This window comes from Mytilus galloprovincialis, chromosome 2 (genome assembly GCF_965363235.1).
Source record: "Mytilus galloprovincialis chromosome 2, xbMytGall1.hap1.1, whole genome shotgun sequence".
Classification (NCBI taxonomy): Eukaryota; Metazoa; Mollusca; class Bivalvia; order Mytilida; family Mytilidae; genus Mytilus; species Mytilus galloprovincialis.
In genome coordinates, this window is record NC_134839.1 from 52,503,506 (window position 1) to 52,523,661 (window position 20,156).

The 20,156-nt window shown below is 31.9% G+C and overlaps 1 protein-coding gene across 1 annotated transcript in view; it reads left to right on the forward strand.

Moving 5' to 3' along the window:
• Positions 1–14,316, forward strand: part of LOC143063820 (CCN family member 1-like) — a 29,642-nt gene extending 15,326 nt beyond the window's left edge. The window contains exons 2-5 of the mRNA XM_076236204.1: positions 1,145–1,352; positions 4,176–4,481; positions 6,338–6,537; positions 13,335–14,316. Coding sequence (XP_076092319.1) covers positions 1,145–1,352; positions 4,176–4,481; positions 6,338–6,537; positions 13,335–13,577 — 957 coding nt within the window. The 3' untranslated portion in view covers positions 13,578–14,316. The remainder of the gene's footprint in view (positions 1–1,144; positions 1,353–4,175; positions 4,482–6,337; positions 6,538–13,334) is intronic.
• Positions 14,317–20,156: the final 5,840 nt, after the last annotated feature.

Here is a 20,156-nt window from a genome sequence, read left to right on the forward strand (position 1 = left end):
CTTTAAACGCTTGTACCGTGCCGTTTAGCTTAAAAAGTTTAAAGTGTTTAGACGATAACAATATATATTGAAAAATATTCATTGTTCGAGTTGAAATTTAAATCTTTTAACAATAATGACTTGATACATCTTTGATGTTGATCATGATACTAGAGGTTTTGTATTGAAATGATACCAGGGGCATATTAGGATTAAATATTGGTCTTTGAAATTAAACTTCATAAAAAATATTTTTAATCCACAGTTTTGAGTCGCAGTCATTTATGTAAGATACAGTCAGTCGCATTTGATGTACTGTTTATTCTGCAATTCTAAATTTCATAGATTCAATCTATTTGATAGTAAATGTGAATGCGATGGGGGGTTTCTAATTGACTTTGGTCCTTTGGGGTTTTAAAGTTGTTTGGTTGCTGTCCAATTTGCGTTTTCAAAAGATGCAAAAATTTGCATTTGCGTTTTTCAATTTCGCGTTTAACTGGTATTATCTAACAAATGCTGCGCCTTCTATTCTAACGTTGTGTCTTTAATGTTATTATTGATGCAAGAATTCAGTTTCCTTCCATGGCATTACACTTGACAACAAAATGTCAATTAATCCTACAAAAATGACAATTCGTAAAATCTAGTGCATGTAAAATAATTTAAGACGGATTAGGAATACCCAGTGTTGCAGAAAATGACGTACATCATAGTAATTCTTATTTGTATTTATGGAAATCAAATTTTACTTATGGGAACTATAAATCATCCGTAATTGTCAAATCATTTCAAATATAACATAACCCATTTTCCTTCATGGAACATCTTATAAACAAGTGTACAATATAAATTGTTGAAAATTAGGAGAAAACTAGACTAAGTGATGCCCCCACACTCTAATCTGGAGTAACTCATTTTATGACAAAGTCAATGTAGGACTTACTTTATGATATTATTGTGTCATGGAGACAAACATGTTGCCCCTGCAGATTCCAAGTGCTATATCAAAATACACAAAGATGAGAATAGGAGCACACATATGCTTCAGACTCAGTCTTCGTCTTCTCATATTTTCTTTCCATTCCGTCAATATTTACTGTCCCTTTTTGCTGCTTGTTCAGAATAAAGGCTTACCGGTTTTAAATTATCAACATTTATTTTACAGATAGCGAGCGAGTGTCCAAGAGTTTGTGATTGCCCACACAAACAGTTAAATTGTGAATATGGAGTACCACGTGTGATAGATGGATGTGGCTGTTGTCACATGTGTGCACGACAATACGGTGACACGTGTAGTGCTGTAGACAGGTGTGACACAGATAAAGGATTATACTGCGATCATCTACCTAATGCGCAGCATGGCATTTGTAAAGGTTAGAAATAATGAACCATAATCTTAACAACTCGGTCATATAACAACAAAACGCGACCGGTTGTGGATAAGTATAGTCACGGAATGATAAAAAAACTCTAGCAATAATGAAACTTGGTACTTAGGTATCCAATAACGGATTTTAGACATGGTAATCATATTTATCCCATGTTAAAGAATCCTAATTCATATATACATTTTTGTAATAGAAAACATGATTGTGTCACAGAAGCCCTACACTTAGATTTTCAGCCGATGATCATTTCAATTTGTTAAAACAAAATAAACCATTATGTTAAACATGTCATAATAGCCCTTAAACATTTTATTCGTAATCAAACAAACATGACCACAAAAGACAACAACATAAACAGACTAGTAGTTCATTTGAACATACATGTAGTAGTTATAATAACTGCATATACTTTTAGCGTACCTTTTTGTCAAACAATGCTGCTTGATGAAAATAGACTGCAAAATGAAAAATTTGTCAAATTTTCTTTTAAATGTTACTGGGCATACATGTATGTATTTATTCCAAGCTGGACAAGTATTTTTCGATCTGAAACCACACACATTGCAGTCGGTGTCTTGAAAAATAAAATTGAGAATGAAAAATGGGGAATATGTCAATGAGACAACAACCCGACCAACGAGCAGACAACAGCCGAAGGCTACCGATGGGTCTTCAATATCGCGAGAAAATCCCGAACCCGGATGTAGTCCTCATCATATACTCAGTCATGCAACACATTTGGCAAACATGAAATGTTTGTGGTACAATAGACTATACTTTCTCATTCTATACAGCCATTAAATACACATATGGATTTGTCGACAAACACAAAGTATGTGAAACCGCCTTGTTGCGAACCAGTACAATTGTATTCAGGAAGACTTCCTACCATAAATGCATGGATGAAATAAAAAAAGGAAAATCAAAGCTTTTATTTCCAATAAATGATCTATAAACATCCCATTGTTGTAGCTTTACCAGGTTTATTGCAGAAATGACCTCTGATGATACGAAGTCAATTTAGTTAAGCAGACTTTTTATGGTATAACAGTGCAATAAAAAGGATATAAAACCGGATACATTGATTAGTTTAAATTGCAATTGTTTGTGTTCCTAGATTATAAATCGGGCCACTTTTCAGGACCAACTGGAGAATATACTAATTTTTGTTCCCTCTCTGTTATTGAATTTAAGAGTTTAAAAAAATAAAAGGAATCATATTTCAGTTAAAAGACACGCGAAAAAAAGACAGACTAGTGCAAACAATTGCATGCAAAGCTCGTCTTTGCATTAAACAACATCAAATACCGTCTAGACCATCATTATGAAACGTTGATCAGATAAAAAAAAAATATTAGTTTGTGAGCAACAAAAGTCACGCACATAAAGAGGAAAAAGTGGTATCATGAAGAAACATATAATAAAATCAAGAGTGAATTGTATTTTTACTGAAAGCGTAAATCCACAAAAAGTTCCCTAGCTTATTCGACTTTAACATGTTTTAGCACTTAGATTTAGATAGCAGATACTAACGAGTACCATACACATGGGAGTAACTATTTAAAAATAATATGGGTGATTAATTGCTGGTTGCCTTAATATGTCCAGTGACAAATATTTCATATCAGATCTAACATCAATCAATTATACTTCTAAATACATAGATATAGGAATATGTGGTACGAGTGCCAATGAGACAACTCTCCATTTAAGTAACAATTCATAAAAGTAAACCTTTATAAGCCAAAGTACGGTCATCAACAATGTGCCTTGGCTCACATCGAACACACATCTAAATATATGTATAGAAGAAAATTGTTTTGTGAAAGGTATAAACGGCTGTAGCTAAAACAAAAGTTTGGAAATATATCTTTATCTGCACTCAAAATTACAGTCAATGACAAGATTGAAGACGCAAAATGTACCACAAATATTTCAGCCCCCCCCCCCCCCCCCCCCCCCCCCCCACCGCCCCGTTAATACAATGTTTTGTATATGATGCAAAATCATTAATCAATTTCAAATAATATAACAATTTATCTGACATGAATTATACGGCCATGTAACAATAGATAGTATCTTCATATGGCATTATATTACCTTTGTGGCTGTAAATACGGAACAATTATCAATGAATTAACAATCGATTCGTCTTGTTTGTCTCATAATTCTAAGATAAATATTGATCTAACTGCAGATCACAAGAGAATATGAAGTAAGTATATCAACACAGATTAAGTATATAGAATTGACTTGTCTTGCAGGTTTTCTTTAGTTCTTGTAATGGTTTGTCAGTGAAACGAAATGGTTGTTCTATTAATTCTATATAACTTTTGTGTTATTTAGAATTTGAAGAGCTGTTACTGCGGCGCTCAAACCATTAGTAGTTATTGTAATAACAGATACATTGTTGTTACGTCTGTTTTATTTTTACAATAGAACTACAAATTCAAAACGTTTTCGATCATGTTATACAATAATGTGTGAAAATAAACAAGCTGTATTGAATATGCATTTTTAGTTTTAATTTAATTTTTAGAATATAAATGTTACAAACATACTATGCCTTGGTATTTTTGCCATCTCGAAAATTGCTTGAAATCAAATTATAGACAGTTTCAAGAGAGATCTCCCCTGTGAATTTTAATTAGAAGAACGTTAATTGCATTGTATGTCGTTATCTGTTTGTTAACATGGTTAAACTGTCCTGTGTTTTAAAGGCGATTCAGCGGAAAGATCTCGAAAATAAAACCATCACGTTGAGATACATATTGTACAATTTAAAATTGTCATGTTATTTTTTTCCAGCTAATACTCCAAAAGGTTGTGAAATAAATGGTAAAAAGTACAATGATGGCGACACGTTTTATCTGAACAATAACTGTAGAAATCGTTGCACTTGTCAAAATGGACATTATGGTTGCGTTGACTTATGTCCTCAAGAGTACACGAAGCCGTCTATGATATTTTGTCCCAATGCTGAATTGATGCCTGTTAGAGGACAGTGTTGTAAAGAATGGAGCTGTTTGAAACCAAACAAAACAGAGTCAAACAAAATACCAAGACACATTGCAAACAATTTCAAACTACGTCCGCAAAATAATCCCACATGGGGTAAGAAACTTATTAACATGAAATTTAAAATTCTACTTTAACGTAGAATTAATTGTCTCAATATCCACAATATAAGATTACAAATCTAGTGTAAGCATATAAAGGTCTCCAATTTGAGATGCTGCATTTTCACATGATAACGGATAAGTTTCTAAAAAGCATAGGCTAATTGTTCTCAAGATCATTGAATTGACAGGGATTTTTGTGGTTATCTCCAGGTACTCAGTACTGCGATAACAATAATTTGTGTAAATTATGATGCATCTTCATTTGGAACTATTTAAAAGGATATTTTTTTCTTAAATCTGAAATTTTTTGAATTTCTCTATCAAACTGATCAGTCATATATTGTCATTATATTGCTAAACTTAATAAATTATTATTTTGTCGAAATCATTTTATTTGCATTCAAGTTATTTGTCCATCAAAGTAATTTTATTTTGATGTAACGATTTTTCTTTATAAAGCTTTTTGTGTTATAAGTTACAAGTAATTGTCAGAATACTTTCACAAAGTCGGAAATTTGATTCACGATAATACTTTTGGTAAAAAATAGATAAAGTCACAGCTTTACATATTTCTTTTAAAGTTTTATTACGTAAAGAATAATTAATCCTTGGTCATTTCAATTTGTCGCTATTCTGCCTAAAACTCACGCGACAGATTGTTGTTACTGGTATATTATTTTATTAATCCTGTAAGTACGAATTATATTATGTCATTGTCATTCGGTAATGTCGTTTTTATTGTATTTTTTTTCTGGTCTAAATATGTTTTCTGAAGTTCTTACTTCAGTGAGAGTCAGGCATTCGAACTGAAAACATCCGTCAATTTGTAGAATTACATGTATTTCATTCTGATATCATGAAATTGTTAACTACTGCTAATGGTTTGCGTCTAATTCTACCAGTGGAGTTAAAGCGAATATTCTCAGACAAGTGACGACGTCCTATATTCATTGTCTATCGTTGACATCGCCAACGTATATAACTGGTCGTGGGTTGCTGCTCGTTATCATCGTCAATCCAGTATCAAGTCTCCCGGTAGCAGTACTCCGGCTTTGTTACCAATAAAAACTAGCTACCATGATATTTATAGCCAAAGGGCTTGAAATGCCGTTAACTCTAGACATTATTCAATCACAATCAATTTCAAGATCCAAACCTATCAATTAAAAGATTATCACTAACTTATTTTTATAAGTGCACACATGCCTAAAAGTATCTAGCTCTGGCTTGATATTCTTAAAATTGAATTAGATATGTTTTCCACAGCCACAGTGTTATGAGATAGTATGGGTTTATCGTGAATATTTAAAATTGAGAATGGAAATGGGGAATGTGCCAAAGAGACAGCAACCCGACCATAGAAAAAGACAACAGCAGAAGGTCACCAACAGGTCTTCAATGTAGCGAAAAATTGTATATATCTGGATCTGTTTTGTTCGGTCCTTGAGACATTTTGGTCGCTAGGGAGGAATATTCAAACTGCGTTCAAAGATTCTTTGCATAAGACATAAAAAAGGAAGAAAAACAACTTCATAAAAGTGTATGCATCCGAAGCGTTTATATGAAATAACCATCACCAGGAACGCTAACGACCAAACACAGCCAAGGATGTATGATTACCGGACCAAATGTTTTAAAGTTATGAGCAATATACATGTCTGTTAACAACAAAATGAAAGGAGATACCAAGAAGCAATTCACATTAATCGAGCCAAAACAAGATAGACAACTCCATGATTGAACAAAGGGAAAAGCATTCACTTTTATAGCGTATAAGTTTTATAGATCTTCAAATATCTATATAATTATGTGTTTAGATTGATAATTTTGTATCTCACTTTATTTCAGTTGAAAAATCTAAACAACTAAACGAAGTGATACAGACTGGTGTCACCGACTGTTCCCTAAACGGAACAAAATGGAGTCAATGTTCAGTCACGTGTGGTGTAGGAATATCTGTCCGTATGGCACCAAAGCACTGCAGGCGGAAGGAAGACACAAGGTTATGTTATTTACGTCCATGTGGGACAGTATTATATAGTAACGATGTAAGTTTATATTACATGTTTATCCTTATAAGCGGAAGGTTTGCCTAGCCATACACACAGCGGGTTCAACCCACCGTGTCTCTTAAAATGTCATGTACCAAGTCATGAATATGGCAGTTGATATCACATAGCCGTTTCTATTTATGTTAGCGTATGTTTTTGTAGCAGGTCAGAGTTTTTGTTGTTCCGTTTCCTCTTATAGTGGTTTCCTCACTGTTGGCTTGTGACCCGGATTTGTTTGAGTTAAATCGATTTATGACTATTTAACAGCGGTAAACTGCTTTTTTTTTTAATGAAAGTAAAATTTCAAGTCCCTTGTGTCATGTGCTTGATTTTAAACTACTGGCTATCGTTTGGATAACATACACGAAGTTTATATGATGCTGTGACATGTAAGAAGTCACGAAGATACATTCAAATTATTCATTTGCAAATTTTAACTTACTACAATTCATTGACTAAAGTTTATTTATATATTTGTACGTGTAATTAATATGCACCAAACACTAAGGAAAACTACTGAGCTCTTGCTTATCCTGTCTTCACGGTATGAACAAGTTAATATGGATTTCTACAGAAATCGCTTAAGATCTCGAAAAGAACTAGTTGTTAAGATAAACAGAAATAGTATAGAAACCTACATGACATTGTTTGTATTTAATCAATGAAGTATAACCTAGGATTCTATTTCGTTTATTACAATGCGCATTGTATTTTAATATTCAATTAAGAATGAACATTCACATTCAATAATTGAATTTGTCGTAGGTTAAATTAAGGTCTATTTTTTCTTATTCTATCCCAATATTTATTCAGGATGTCTTGTTAAATTACGTTAAAAATTCCAATTACCAGGCAGAAATGAGATTAAAAGTAGTAAATGTCGCACAATTTGGCGAGGTTTAATGTATTTTCAAGGATCCGTCTAAATTAAAGAATTGTACGATAAAATAAATTGAAAAATAGTCCTTGGTTTACAATCTTTTTAATTGAATTATTTTATTTCGGCAAATACCAATACAAGATGAAGAAAAAAAATTACCAGCTTACTGAAAAAATAATTTCAAACCTAGTTTAGCTTCGTTCTATTGTTCACGTAACGAAAAGACCTTTACTATTTCGATTCCAATGATTAGTTGAAAAACGTCATTATATAATTTCTGTTTTGACTGCGGTCCAGCCAATTCGGCGGCAATATGTATATATATTATATATTTCTCGTAACTTATATCTAACCTATACAATCGTTGACAATGAAATCTTGTGAAACATTTCTGATAGTATTTTAATCTATTTGTAAAAAAAAACCATCAGATAACATGCCCACCTGGTTATCTTAAGTTTCTAATGTATTCCTAAAGGCATTTGAATTTCCTTGCAACAGTTATGACATAACAATTATCAAAATTTCCTTAGCTGACGAAACTCCTGAATTTTGCCAAAATATATTTTCATTCAAAGCGGTCATATACAGAAATATCTCGAAATTAAACCATCCAAGGAGACATCAAGTTTCCTTTGAAAGAGTGTTTAGTACAGAATCACGGCTGCTATCTATCAAGAATTAGTGATGCAGAAAAATTGTAAATAAAGGCAACAGTAGTATACCGATGTTTGATAATCATAAATCGATACATCGAACTAAAACTGAGGGAAACATATCAACTATAAGTGTAAAACAATGGTAAAAACATTAAGTAAACACAAAACTGGAAAAAGAAACCGCCCACACCAACATAATTTATAATTAAATAAGCTATTTGATAACAACTACTATATTCCTGACTTGGTACAGGACAACTTAAAAAAAAAGAATAATGGATTGAACCTGTTTTTTTTTTTTTTTTTTGGCTAGTGAAACCTCCCGCTTTTATGGCAAAATACCGCTTAAATGACAACACTACGTGACATGAACACAATAGAAAAAAGCATGAACAATCAGAACAGAGAAACACATAAATGAATAATATAATAGTACATTAAAACATGTAAACTACAGAATAAAAATGGACACCTTCCTTGAATTAACAACAGTTCACCAGTAGATCACAAATGAAGTATAAACTGCTCGTCACACAAATGTATCAACGTTACATTAAGTGACGTATTTTCTGTGACTTTAATATTATCACTGGTAAATTTTTAAAAATAGTTTGTTTTTTTATTATAATAGACATTGACATGAATATTAAGATTTGATTTAGTTTTTAATGATGTTATTTTATGTATTTTCTGACCATAATAATAATTTAAAAACTGAAGTGTGTTTGTAATTGTATTACCTTTTGTATTTTCTAACCATGTCGGTTTTTCTTCTAATTTGATATAAAATCAAAACTGTGCATAACTATGTATTCTAACAGGACATCTTTACCTGTAATGGTTTACTTTTATAAATTGTTATTTGAATGGAGAGTTGCCTCATTGGCATTCATACCACATCTTCCTATATCTATAAACAACCAAATCCGGTGCATATTTGTAGGACTCAAATCTATGGTGGGTTCCAAATCTATGGCAGATTCCTAATCTATGGCAGATTCCTAATCTATGGCAAATGTGACGTCATCCCATCCAAAATCTATGGCAGATTTTTTACAATCCTAATCTATGGCAAGTTTTGTAATTTCATAATCTATGGCAGATTTATGTTCACGGTTTCCAAATCTATTGCAAATGTTGTGCAAATGGAAAATAATGCAGTACCTATACGACCAATGATTTGTCTTAAACAAGTGGACATGTATGACAACGGGAGCATGTCTATAAACATTTGTGAAATAAACATTCCATAATGGTCAACCAAATCGTGATGGCAAAAGTAAAACGTAAATGATGAATTCATATACCTTAATACAGACTTCAAGATTGAAATGATGTGCCCCATAAAAATAAACATTCTCTATTCTTTGCATGATACCTGTTTGTCCTATTCATTAAACCAACTATCTAGTAAGTCCCTTAACAAACAAGAAGGTAGTTTTTTTTATAAAACAGAAATGAGGGAAAAAAATGAACAGTTTCAATTTTCAAATAATATTAATTTCATCGTAAATGCATTTTTTTTTAATTTAATGACGATTTAAATCAAATTGATATCCGGTTATTTTATCTTTCACTTTATAAACTTTGCCAGCCGAAGACAGTTAAATGTTTTCTATAACTCTTTTCTCTAAAAAATCGATGAAAAAGGCGGTGCCGTTGTTCATCGCGGGCTTTGGCCGATATAGCAAATTTCGTCCGCCTTCCGGATAATAGGTCACATTTTCCTTTAGACTATACGCAAATTGTTGTCGAGGGAAATTCCTATATCTGGAATGGTGTTCAAAGCAATGGGTTCCGCCGACGTTTGCGGGGGCGACGATGTAATATGGTGTTATTCAATTTTGACGCAATTCAAAGATCTACCATAGATTTGGGGAAAACTAAAATCTACCATAGATTTGAGTTGCTTGGCGTTTGTAACGTCACATTTGCCATATATTAGTAATCTGCCATAGATTTGGAACCCGCCATGGATTTGAGTCCTACATATATATCGGGTATGTGCTTTAAACTTAAAATCATATAAATGAAACAGCTGATTTATTATCTTAACATTTACATACATATATAAAATATATTACAAGCAAGATAATGTAAGACCAAACAGTAAACACACTTAATTAGAAACAACACAATTAAATGCAAGAACCCACAAAAAAACCACACTATAAACGAAGCAGGCGTAACTCGAATATACCGACAAATAAGACACATGTGATGAAATGTACCGAACATACAACATTCAAACCACAAACGATTATACATAACAAAATATCACACAAGACTTACAAAAGAAACATCATAACTATTTACATGAATATTGGATGTTTAAATACAGAGACACGTTGGATAGCAATATGGATTGTTACCATCTACTAAGAAGTTTTTGAATGATTCGTTTATTAATCCTAATATATTGTTTCAAAGCATATACTGTTTGCTCAGTACATATTGTTTGCACAACATATAGTAAACTCATCATAGATAACAGGATTAAAATTTTATATTTCCGCCAGACGCGCGTTTCGTCTACAAAAGACTCAGCAGTGACGCTCTACTAAAAAAAATGTTAGTTAAAGTCCAAATAATGTACGAGGTTAAAGAGCAATAAGGACCAAAATTTCCAAAATATTTTGACCTAGAAAAGCCTTATTATTCAAAAAATTAAAAGTCTCGTAAACAGATAATTTATAAGTATGACCATATCAATGATAATTCATGTTAACACAGACTACTGGGCTGGGGATACCCTTAGGGAATAAAAACTCAACCAGGAGTGGCATCGACCCCGTTGTTGTAAATAATCTTATCATAGATACTAGGATTAAAACTTTATATTCCTGCCAGAAGCGCGTTTCGTCTACAAAAGACTCATCACTGACGCTCGAATCAATAAATGTTAAAGTCCAAATAAAGTACCAGGTTGAAGAGGATTGAGGACCACAATTTTCTTAAAGTTTTGCCAAATACAGATAAGGTAATCTATTCCTGAGGTAGAAAAGTAGAAAAACAGTTAATTTTTTAAATTTTGACCATATCAATGAGAATTGATGTCAACACAAAAGTGCGGACTACTTGGCTGGTGATCCCCTCGGGAAATAAAACCTCCACAAACAGTTGCATCGACCCCGTGGTTGTAAATAACCTTATCATAGATACCATGATTAAAATATTATATATACTGTATCGCAGTCATGTACTATACTTTCTCTAATTCTTCGTCAATTTATCCCTTTCTGCAGCCATTGTATAAAAAAAAAAAAAATTAATCAACGTGTGGTTCGTTTGATCTCAGTACTTCATTGGTGAAAATCCGATTATGACGTCGAATTTTTTTGCTTTCCTCTGAAATTCCTATTGTGACGGCATGAAAAAATGCAACCATGCCTGATGACGTCACATAGAAAGAACACACCTTTTTGCAGATCATTGGAAAAGACGGTATAAGTTAGCCTGCATAATGTTAAAAAATCATTAGAGAAACAGATTCTACCACCAAATCTTGTGTAATACGATATTTATCCACTCTCGACAGTTAAATTTTAAATATTTAAAACGCTCGGGCAAGCCTCGCGTTTTAAATTTGAAAATTTAACTGTCTCGAGTGGATAAATATCGTATTACACTCGATGCAGTGGTAGAATCTATATATATCAGTACTTTATATAGACCATGAAAGTAAATAAATGGTCTTCGCGAATACACCTATATCAAATGATGAACATAAGTTACTTGTATTCATCTATGATAGAATAATCATGTCATTGAGATTGTCAACAATATCCAATATGTGCATAGAACATCAACCTCTTTTATGCATTGGACGTTTCAATAACCAGTTAGGTGCCTTTTTAAATAGAGGAAGCCCTATATTGTACGTTAATATAAATATAATATTCCGTATTTTATTTGTTTGTTCTCAATTTCTGATTAGTATCATTGACTTTGATATTTCACCGGATAATCCTCATATTGCAATTAATCCAGAGACCTATATATTCAATTCGGTAAACTCTGATGACTAAGAATTGATCAATTTACAATTTTTACATACATTGCTAAAACATCTGGTTGTGTCACTGACTTTAAGGTTTTGAGACGGTTATTAGATTGAGGTAGCTTGTATAACTAATAAAACTTGAAGAACATTCGAGAAGCAGAGGCATATTATCTTGATGTTCATTTCATTTGATAAATTGTGTTTCAAACTAAAACCATTGATGAATGTAATTAGTTTTCGAGGCTTTCAGTCCTTACTTGACATTTGTTTTCATGGTCATGATTGCTTTAGAATGAACTTTATCAGTCATCGAACATTTATTCTGTAAAATCTTTAAATTAGGTATTAGATAAAACTGTTGTTTATGATTACTTCCTTTGGTTTATCTGAACGGAACCGGAAATTGGTTATTTGCGTCTAAAAGCATTCAATATCCGCGTAAAGTAATTAGTTTGTAAGTATAATGACGAAAAATTACATGCGAAAAAAAAAGAAGACGAAAAACAAAATCGATTCTTCGTGCGGTAAGGTTTCAACTTTGACGTACGATGCTATTTGTAAAAACATTATCCAACTTATTTAATTGCAATGTTTTACGTAAAGTTTATCCCCTTTTACCGGCGGTCACTACCACGACAGAATATGTGCCATTTAAAACAATTGTTTTGATAGCGTGTAAAATAGATCGTTCTTATTGAGGATTTTCTTATCCCAGGAATAGATTACCTTAGCCTTATTTGGCACTACTTTTTGGAATTTTGGGTCTTGAAAGCTCTTCAACTTTGTACGTGTTTGGCTTTATAACTATTTCGATCTGAGCGTCACTGATGAGTCTTATGTAGACGAAACGCGCGTCTGACGTATTAAATTATAATCCTGGTACCTTTGATAACTATTATTGCTATAGTAATACAACGCATTTTACTATCGTGTAGACTAGGTTATGTTTGTTGCTACTTACTGATGTACTGATAGCCCGAAGAAGGGTTTGTTACTACAGTACATGTATCAACGAATATAAGTGAGTCTCCTTGCGGATACATACATTGAGAGCTGGTATGTTTTTTCAGTATAGTAACGAGAAACGAGAGTTTTTTTACTTGAACTTCATCAAAATTGGTTTTTCCATATATGTGGCTCATCTAAAAAAAAATCTTAACACAATAAAAATAAAATAAACTAAAATATTCATGCATACGATTATTTTTGTAAAATCGATCGCTGCTTAATATAAGATACGTTTCTTTTTCAGCGAAAGAAAAAGTGTACTCCAACAACACGGATAACAAAGAAAGAACGAATTTCTTATAAAGACTGTCACAGTGTACGGGCGTACAGATTGAAGTTTTGTACTAATTGTAAAGAAAAACAATGTTGCTATCCAAAAAGAACAAAGACCAGAGAAATTGAGTTTCTCTGTAACGATGGACGTTATGAATACTTTAAGTATGCATGGATCAAAAGATGTAAATGTAGTAAGAGGTGTAAAAACTAACAAATTAGATGTCTGAAATGTATTGAAATTGATATTTTAGTAGTTATATACATGTACATTTGTTTTACCTGATTGTTTGGTCTATCTGATCATAGAGAAAGTTTGGTGTTTAAAGTAAAATATCTATTATTAACTTAACACCTCTCTATATGTGCAATGTTTTTGATATACTAGGTTTAAATATAAGAATGAAAATAATTTGAACAAAATCCACTATTTGTACATTTTGATAAAAGAAAAATGCGTTTTTTTAAACTGAACACTATGATGTTTACTTTATTTTCAATTTTACATTCATATAGCTTTATCAGGCAATATAGACTTTCAAATGATAAGCCTTTAAATTTGCTGTTAAATTCATCTGTTAACGTTGTTTATATATTAAGTGTTTATATGTACATATAGATCCTTCAAGACTAAAACTGTAATTTGAATTTCAAATTGATGTTTTTATATTTGTGTCAGTAGCTTGCATATCATGTAAATATATTATATTTTATACTATTAAAGTTATAAATCTTGATGATAAACATATCAAGTTGTATTGTAAAGTTGAGTATATTCTTCGGAAACATTGGTTGTGGTATGTGTTTACTTGCATGTTTGTGTTGTTTGTTTTAACTGGACAAACGAAACGCAAAATTGCTTTGATATGATCTGACATGCAACGTGTATATTCATAATTGAAAATAACGTTCAGTGTTGTTATTTGATTTGATAATAAAAAGATATTATTTTTTCTGTGTATTTTGTGAAAACTTTACAAAAGTAAATGCTGTATTTTGCGACTATCTTATTCTCCAAATGGCGTGTGGTTTGATTTTTTTCCGAATTACTACAGTTATCCCCCTTTGTCGGCATGAATTCATGAATAAGGTAAATGAAAGAATTCTTGAAAATATCATAAAAAAAAATACAAATCTGATGTTTGTTATTTTGTTATTTGAAATTGGTGCTGATTTTTAGATAATATATGTCATGGTAGTCATTTAATGTTTTTGTTAAGGCATTTGGACCAAAAAGGTCGAATTATTGACTTGCAAGAACCATTGTCTTGCAGGACATTAGTAAATCAGAAATTTTGTAGAGAGCTTATCTTCTCAAAAGTAATTTCCAAAATTATGTAATAGCCAATGTAAATTAGCTGCTATTAGCAAATTATTATTTCTATATTTCCCTTTCATTAATGTTTGAAGCAAAAACTATTGTTTTTTAATAGTTGTTTTTCAAATCGTGGCGAATGTCCTTTTAACGCATATTCCAATTAAGTTTCGTACCTAGATTTTGACTATTTAATATTGTCCACCTTTGTTAAATTGGGTAGAACAGATTGTTAAAGACAAAAAAGTATGTAAAGTTATATGGTTTACTTTGAAAGACAACACCCACACCTGTTAATGAATAAATTGTAATTATAGACATTTAAATTGATCGGTTCAATAGTTGACTGGTCCAATTAATAGAAACAAAACCAAATTTACACTCTCATGTTTTACTTTTAAAAGTTGTTAAACGATTTTCAAAGGAACGCACAATAACATACTTATCAATGCCTGACTTCATAATTTATTCATTCTATTATTATGACAATATGCAAAAATAAGCAATGGCCATGCATTTGATAAAGAAATGATTGTTTCACAATTCCTTACTAATGAAAACGGAAGTAATTTTACTATTGCTGTGTTCCCTACAATATATAGGTATGTATGTTTTAACTTTGGGTATTATGTATCTTCAATCATGTACACAGCTTTGTTGACGTCGTAGAAGGAAATTCGAGAGGTGGAAGTCAAAACTAAAACCATAAACATTGGTATTTGCTGCTTCTCTACCAAGCATGTTGCACTTGGTAGACAGAGAAAACACTGCTCGGGTTATAATCAGTAGAACATGATATATGTCTTCATGGATACTTTAACTTGAATTTAAGCATATAAAAATCAGGAACAGTATAATTGGTGCAATACAACGCGGAATCTATATTCTACTCACACTCTCTGGTACCTTGTTCGTTCAAAGAACGGTAATGAACATGTAACTGCAATGCTGCTGATTAAATGTGCAGTTACGTTGTCATTAGCAGCATTGCAGTTATGAGTTTAAACTTGTGAACCTTTTCGGTACTGTTGGACATTTTACCCAACATTTTCTTCGCAAAATGCATTTATAAAGTGAGGAATATGCACAGTTGTATTCAATTCAACCCGTTGTTAAATAGTCCTACGTCTTATTTTGTCAAGATTTATGGATCGACTTCCCTCTTTTGAACAAACCTTTGAGTTTGGTATTTGTGTTAATACGTTTTTTAAATACTTTATACCCGTGTTCCGATACTGGAGGTACGATAAAGACGACAGTGATTCATTCTTGATTCATAAGAACCCTGTCAAAATGGGGATGATCGTATGTGCCCCGAAACGGTAAACCGATTTTATTCTACTAGTGGCAGTGAGAAGTCTCACCTGGTGTGTCACAATTGAGCAAAGGTTGACGGAGTTGTAAACAAATAACAATCCAGTATAAACAAAGCAATTGGAGATAAAGATATCTGGGTTCTACGAATTCAAATGGTGTCAGCTGCTTAGATAAGCTTTCCATGCTATGCATTTGTTTATCAATTCTATACCACGCAGTTCTAAACGTATATATTTCCATATATTTTCTAACTTTGATTCACAATGTTTTTGTCAAAGGGTTATTGTGTCAGTGCTCATAAAATGACAAGCAAAGTATTTTAACTTTCCCAAATTTTTGAAACCTCAAGTGTTTTTTTATGGTCCGTGTAACACTTATCAATTCAAAGTATTAAAAAGTTTTCCAATTTTAGATTTTTGAAATTTTGATCAAAGTTTTAAAATATCAAAATTCCAAACATTTGAAAAATTCTGAAATTTTGAAATTTTCACCAAATAGTAAAATTTCAAAATTCTAAATTACGTTGTTATATGTGATAGTTTAGATATTTGATAAAACTTTATAAGTGCCAAACTTAACGTGCAGTTTTGATTATTTCGCTTTTTGAAAGTTTGATTTTTAAAATTTTTGATTCAAATATAAAAAATAGAAAAGGGGCGAATAGAGGGGTACAAATGTACCTGTAAACAACGAAACAGAATAAAATCGAAACGAAACGAATACTTCAGAACTCTTTGGTTTTCCAAACGGCCATCATTTAGGAGTAACAGTGAATACTGATGAACTCACAGTTAGCCAAATAGTATGGTAGGATTAAGTATGTATATATTCCCATTGAATTTTAAGCAATAAAATGGCTCAATATACACGTGTATTATTTTCTGTTTTGCTAAATGACTTCTTAATAACTGCAATCATGTCGGAATTTTGAACGATCTTAAGCTTTAGTCAAGACGACTATTTTTTTTATAAATTGTTGGCCTTCTAATAATTACCTTGGATCGTTACTGATGAAGAAAGTTATAAAAAAAGTGCTTCGGACGCATGCATTGTTTAACGCTTTGTTTTCATTTTATATCGATTGCATGACGATCAGATATTGTACATATAAGAAGCTGTGGTATGAGTGCCAATGAGACAACTCTCTATTCAAGTAATAATTTATCAAACTAAAATATTATAGGACACAGTACAGTCTTCAACACGGAGCATTGGCTCACATCAAACAGCAAGCTTTAAGGGCATCAGTTCAAAGTATTGGTACGGTAGGAATACTGAATCCTTGGTGTCGCAATGAACTTTGCGCTAGTCGCGACTGGGTGATGTTGTTAAAATCTATTTTACACTGCTACCATCTATACACGACGAATTTAAGAATAAGATCAAAGATAAGTAGCTTGGAGCTAAGAAACTGTTATGAAGTATCTAAATAAACTCATCATAGATACCAGGATGTCAATTTTGTATTTGCGCCAGACGCCAGTCTACAAATGACTCATCAGTGACGCTCGAATCAAATTAAATAAAAAAAAAGGCCAAATAAAGTGATATATGATTAAAAACGCCAAAGAAAGTAAACGTTAACATCTAATTCATCGTTCTGGTTTTGTAAAAGCTGAAGATTTTTTTTTTAAACAAAAGTTATTTGATCCCCAATTTGACAAAAGACATATTCTGTTCAAGCAGATTACAAAACATAGTCTGGATTTTTTCCTATACCTTATAGTTTAAAATTTTGAACCAAATAATTTGATTGATAGCATTGAAAAACTAAAAGAAATTGTTCACGCGATAACAAAATTCTCACATCGACAAAAAAATGTTCCCCTATTTGAAGATCAATGGTTGCTCCCCTACGTTTGGACTGATATTTGTAAAAAGTATATGCATTTATCATCTATGTAGCTCTTTAGGAATCCTAAATCCGCAACTGTTTACAAATAGGAAAAGAAGGAAATTGGGAATTATTTTTTTTGTATGAAGGGATAGTTCCGTATTTGTTATTAATGCATTTTTTAGTTATCGTACGACTATCAAAATTTTCAATAGTTTCGGTTCTTATATTAACTTGACTTTCAAATATTCGGTTTAAGCGTTCCACAGGCAAATGTTAACTTAAAATTCAGCGTTTATATGTCCTGGTTTTTCGACAGCAACATTGGTGAATGGCCAAAACGGCAAAATTCATCGCGCAGGGAGCGTGGCACTCTCTTTAAATATGTCAAAATAACAAATACGAAACGATCCATTGATGAAAAAATATTCCGTTTCCCTTTAGTCGGTATTTTAAAACAGAGGTGGATTTAGAGGGCCACCGACACCTAACGGAGCTACATATATAATACATACATATCCTTTTTACAAGCATCGGTCCTAACGTTTTCTAACTATATCTCAGACCATATTGTCAAATTTATGGATATGCATCTGAAAAATATACGATCACCTTGTGGAGATATCAAAGTCAAATATAGTGTCACCTTAGTGACAATATTTATATTTCCGATTCCAAAATAGATTGTTCAACTTGATCCTATGTTGATCGTTGATACGAAACTTTTAAAATTGTTTTCAAAGTACCATTTCAAAATGCCAACATCTACAAATGGTAAGATGATCGCTTAATGTACAGTGGCAACTATAACATAAATATACAGGCTTAATGTTTCTGGTTTACATTTACTGGTATATGGTATGAATGTAAAAAGTGTATTCAACCTTCAAACTACTTATATTTGATCTTACTCTTAAATTCAGCGTGTATAGCGGTTAGTATTGTGACAAACATATCAGATTTGAGATGATACACGTGTATTGAGCCATTGCATTGCTTAAAGTTCAATAGAAATATATACTTCTCAATTGTACCATACTATTTAGTTAACAGCGAGTTCATCAGTATTCACTATTACTCCTAAATGATGGCCGCTGGGAAAACCAAATAGTTCTGAAGTATTCGTTTCGTTTTTGTCAAGGATTTGTATAGTAAACTATACAAATCCTTGCTTATATTGCGTTTCGTAGTTTACAGGTACCCCTCTATTCGCCCCTATTCTATTTTTGATATTTTAATAAAAAAAATAAAAATTCAAACTTTCAAAAAGCGAAATAATCAAACTGCACGTTAAGTTTAGTACTTTGAAAGTTTGATCAAATATCTAAACTATAAAATATAAAAACGTATTTTAGAATTTTGAAATTGTAACTATTTGGTGTATTTTTCAAATTTCAAAATTTTTCAAAAATTTTGAATTTTGATATTTTAAAACTTTGATCAAAATTTCAAAAATCTAAAGATTGAAAACTTTTTGAATTGATAAGTGTTACACGGACCGTTTATATTTTCCATTTATCATAGAAATTAACAGTGCATTCACAAAGAAGTAAAATCTTTTAGAATAATTTATATTTTTATGTCAAAAACCTACTGTAGAAAACATACACAAGTGATGGTATCATTATGAATATTTTCAAATATCATTTGTGATTATTCGTTGGTATGAGAACAAAATACTTCCATCTTTCACTTTAGATTCATTCGTTTTCCGCTTTAGATCACACACGATGTCACTGTACGTTTCCTGAATCATTACAAGCAAACTGGGATAGTAGTGAATATGGAACAATTCTCATCAATAGCAGTACACTAACATTGGAGAAACATTCATTCAGAATTGATGGGTCCACAAGCTCAACTACGTTTGATTGTTTCCTTGGTCAGTCATCACCAGAATATTATATAATCAGGTAGACAAAAAATGTTGGTTCTATAAAACACGTAGTCCTTTGCAAAAACAGTAGTATGCCGCTGTTCAATAGTCACAAATCGATAAAGCGAAAATAGATCAGGGTCACCAAAAACGAGGGAAACACAGGAAAAGAATTGAACAACAGAAACACTAAACTGCTACAAAAACAAACACAAACATACATAGAAACGGACCATTCGATAACAACTGAAATTTATTTTGTACAGGACATTTTAAGAAACCAATATGGATTGAACCTGGTTATATGATTAGCCAAACATCCCACGTATATAGCAATGTTAAAATTGTCATTTAGAATCTTTTACAAAAAGTGTTTGCTGTTTTCGCTATCAATATGTATAAAAAGAAATGAAAATGATCTTTGCACCATAAAAGCGTTAAAAATGAAATA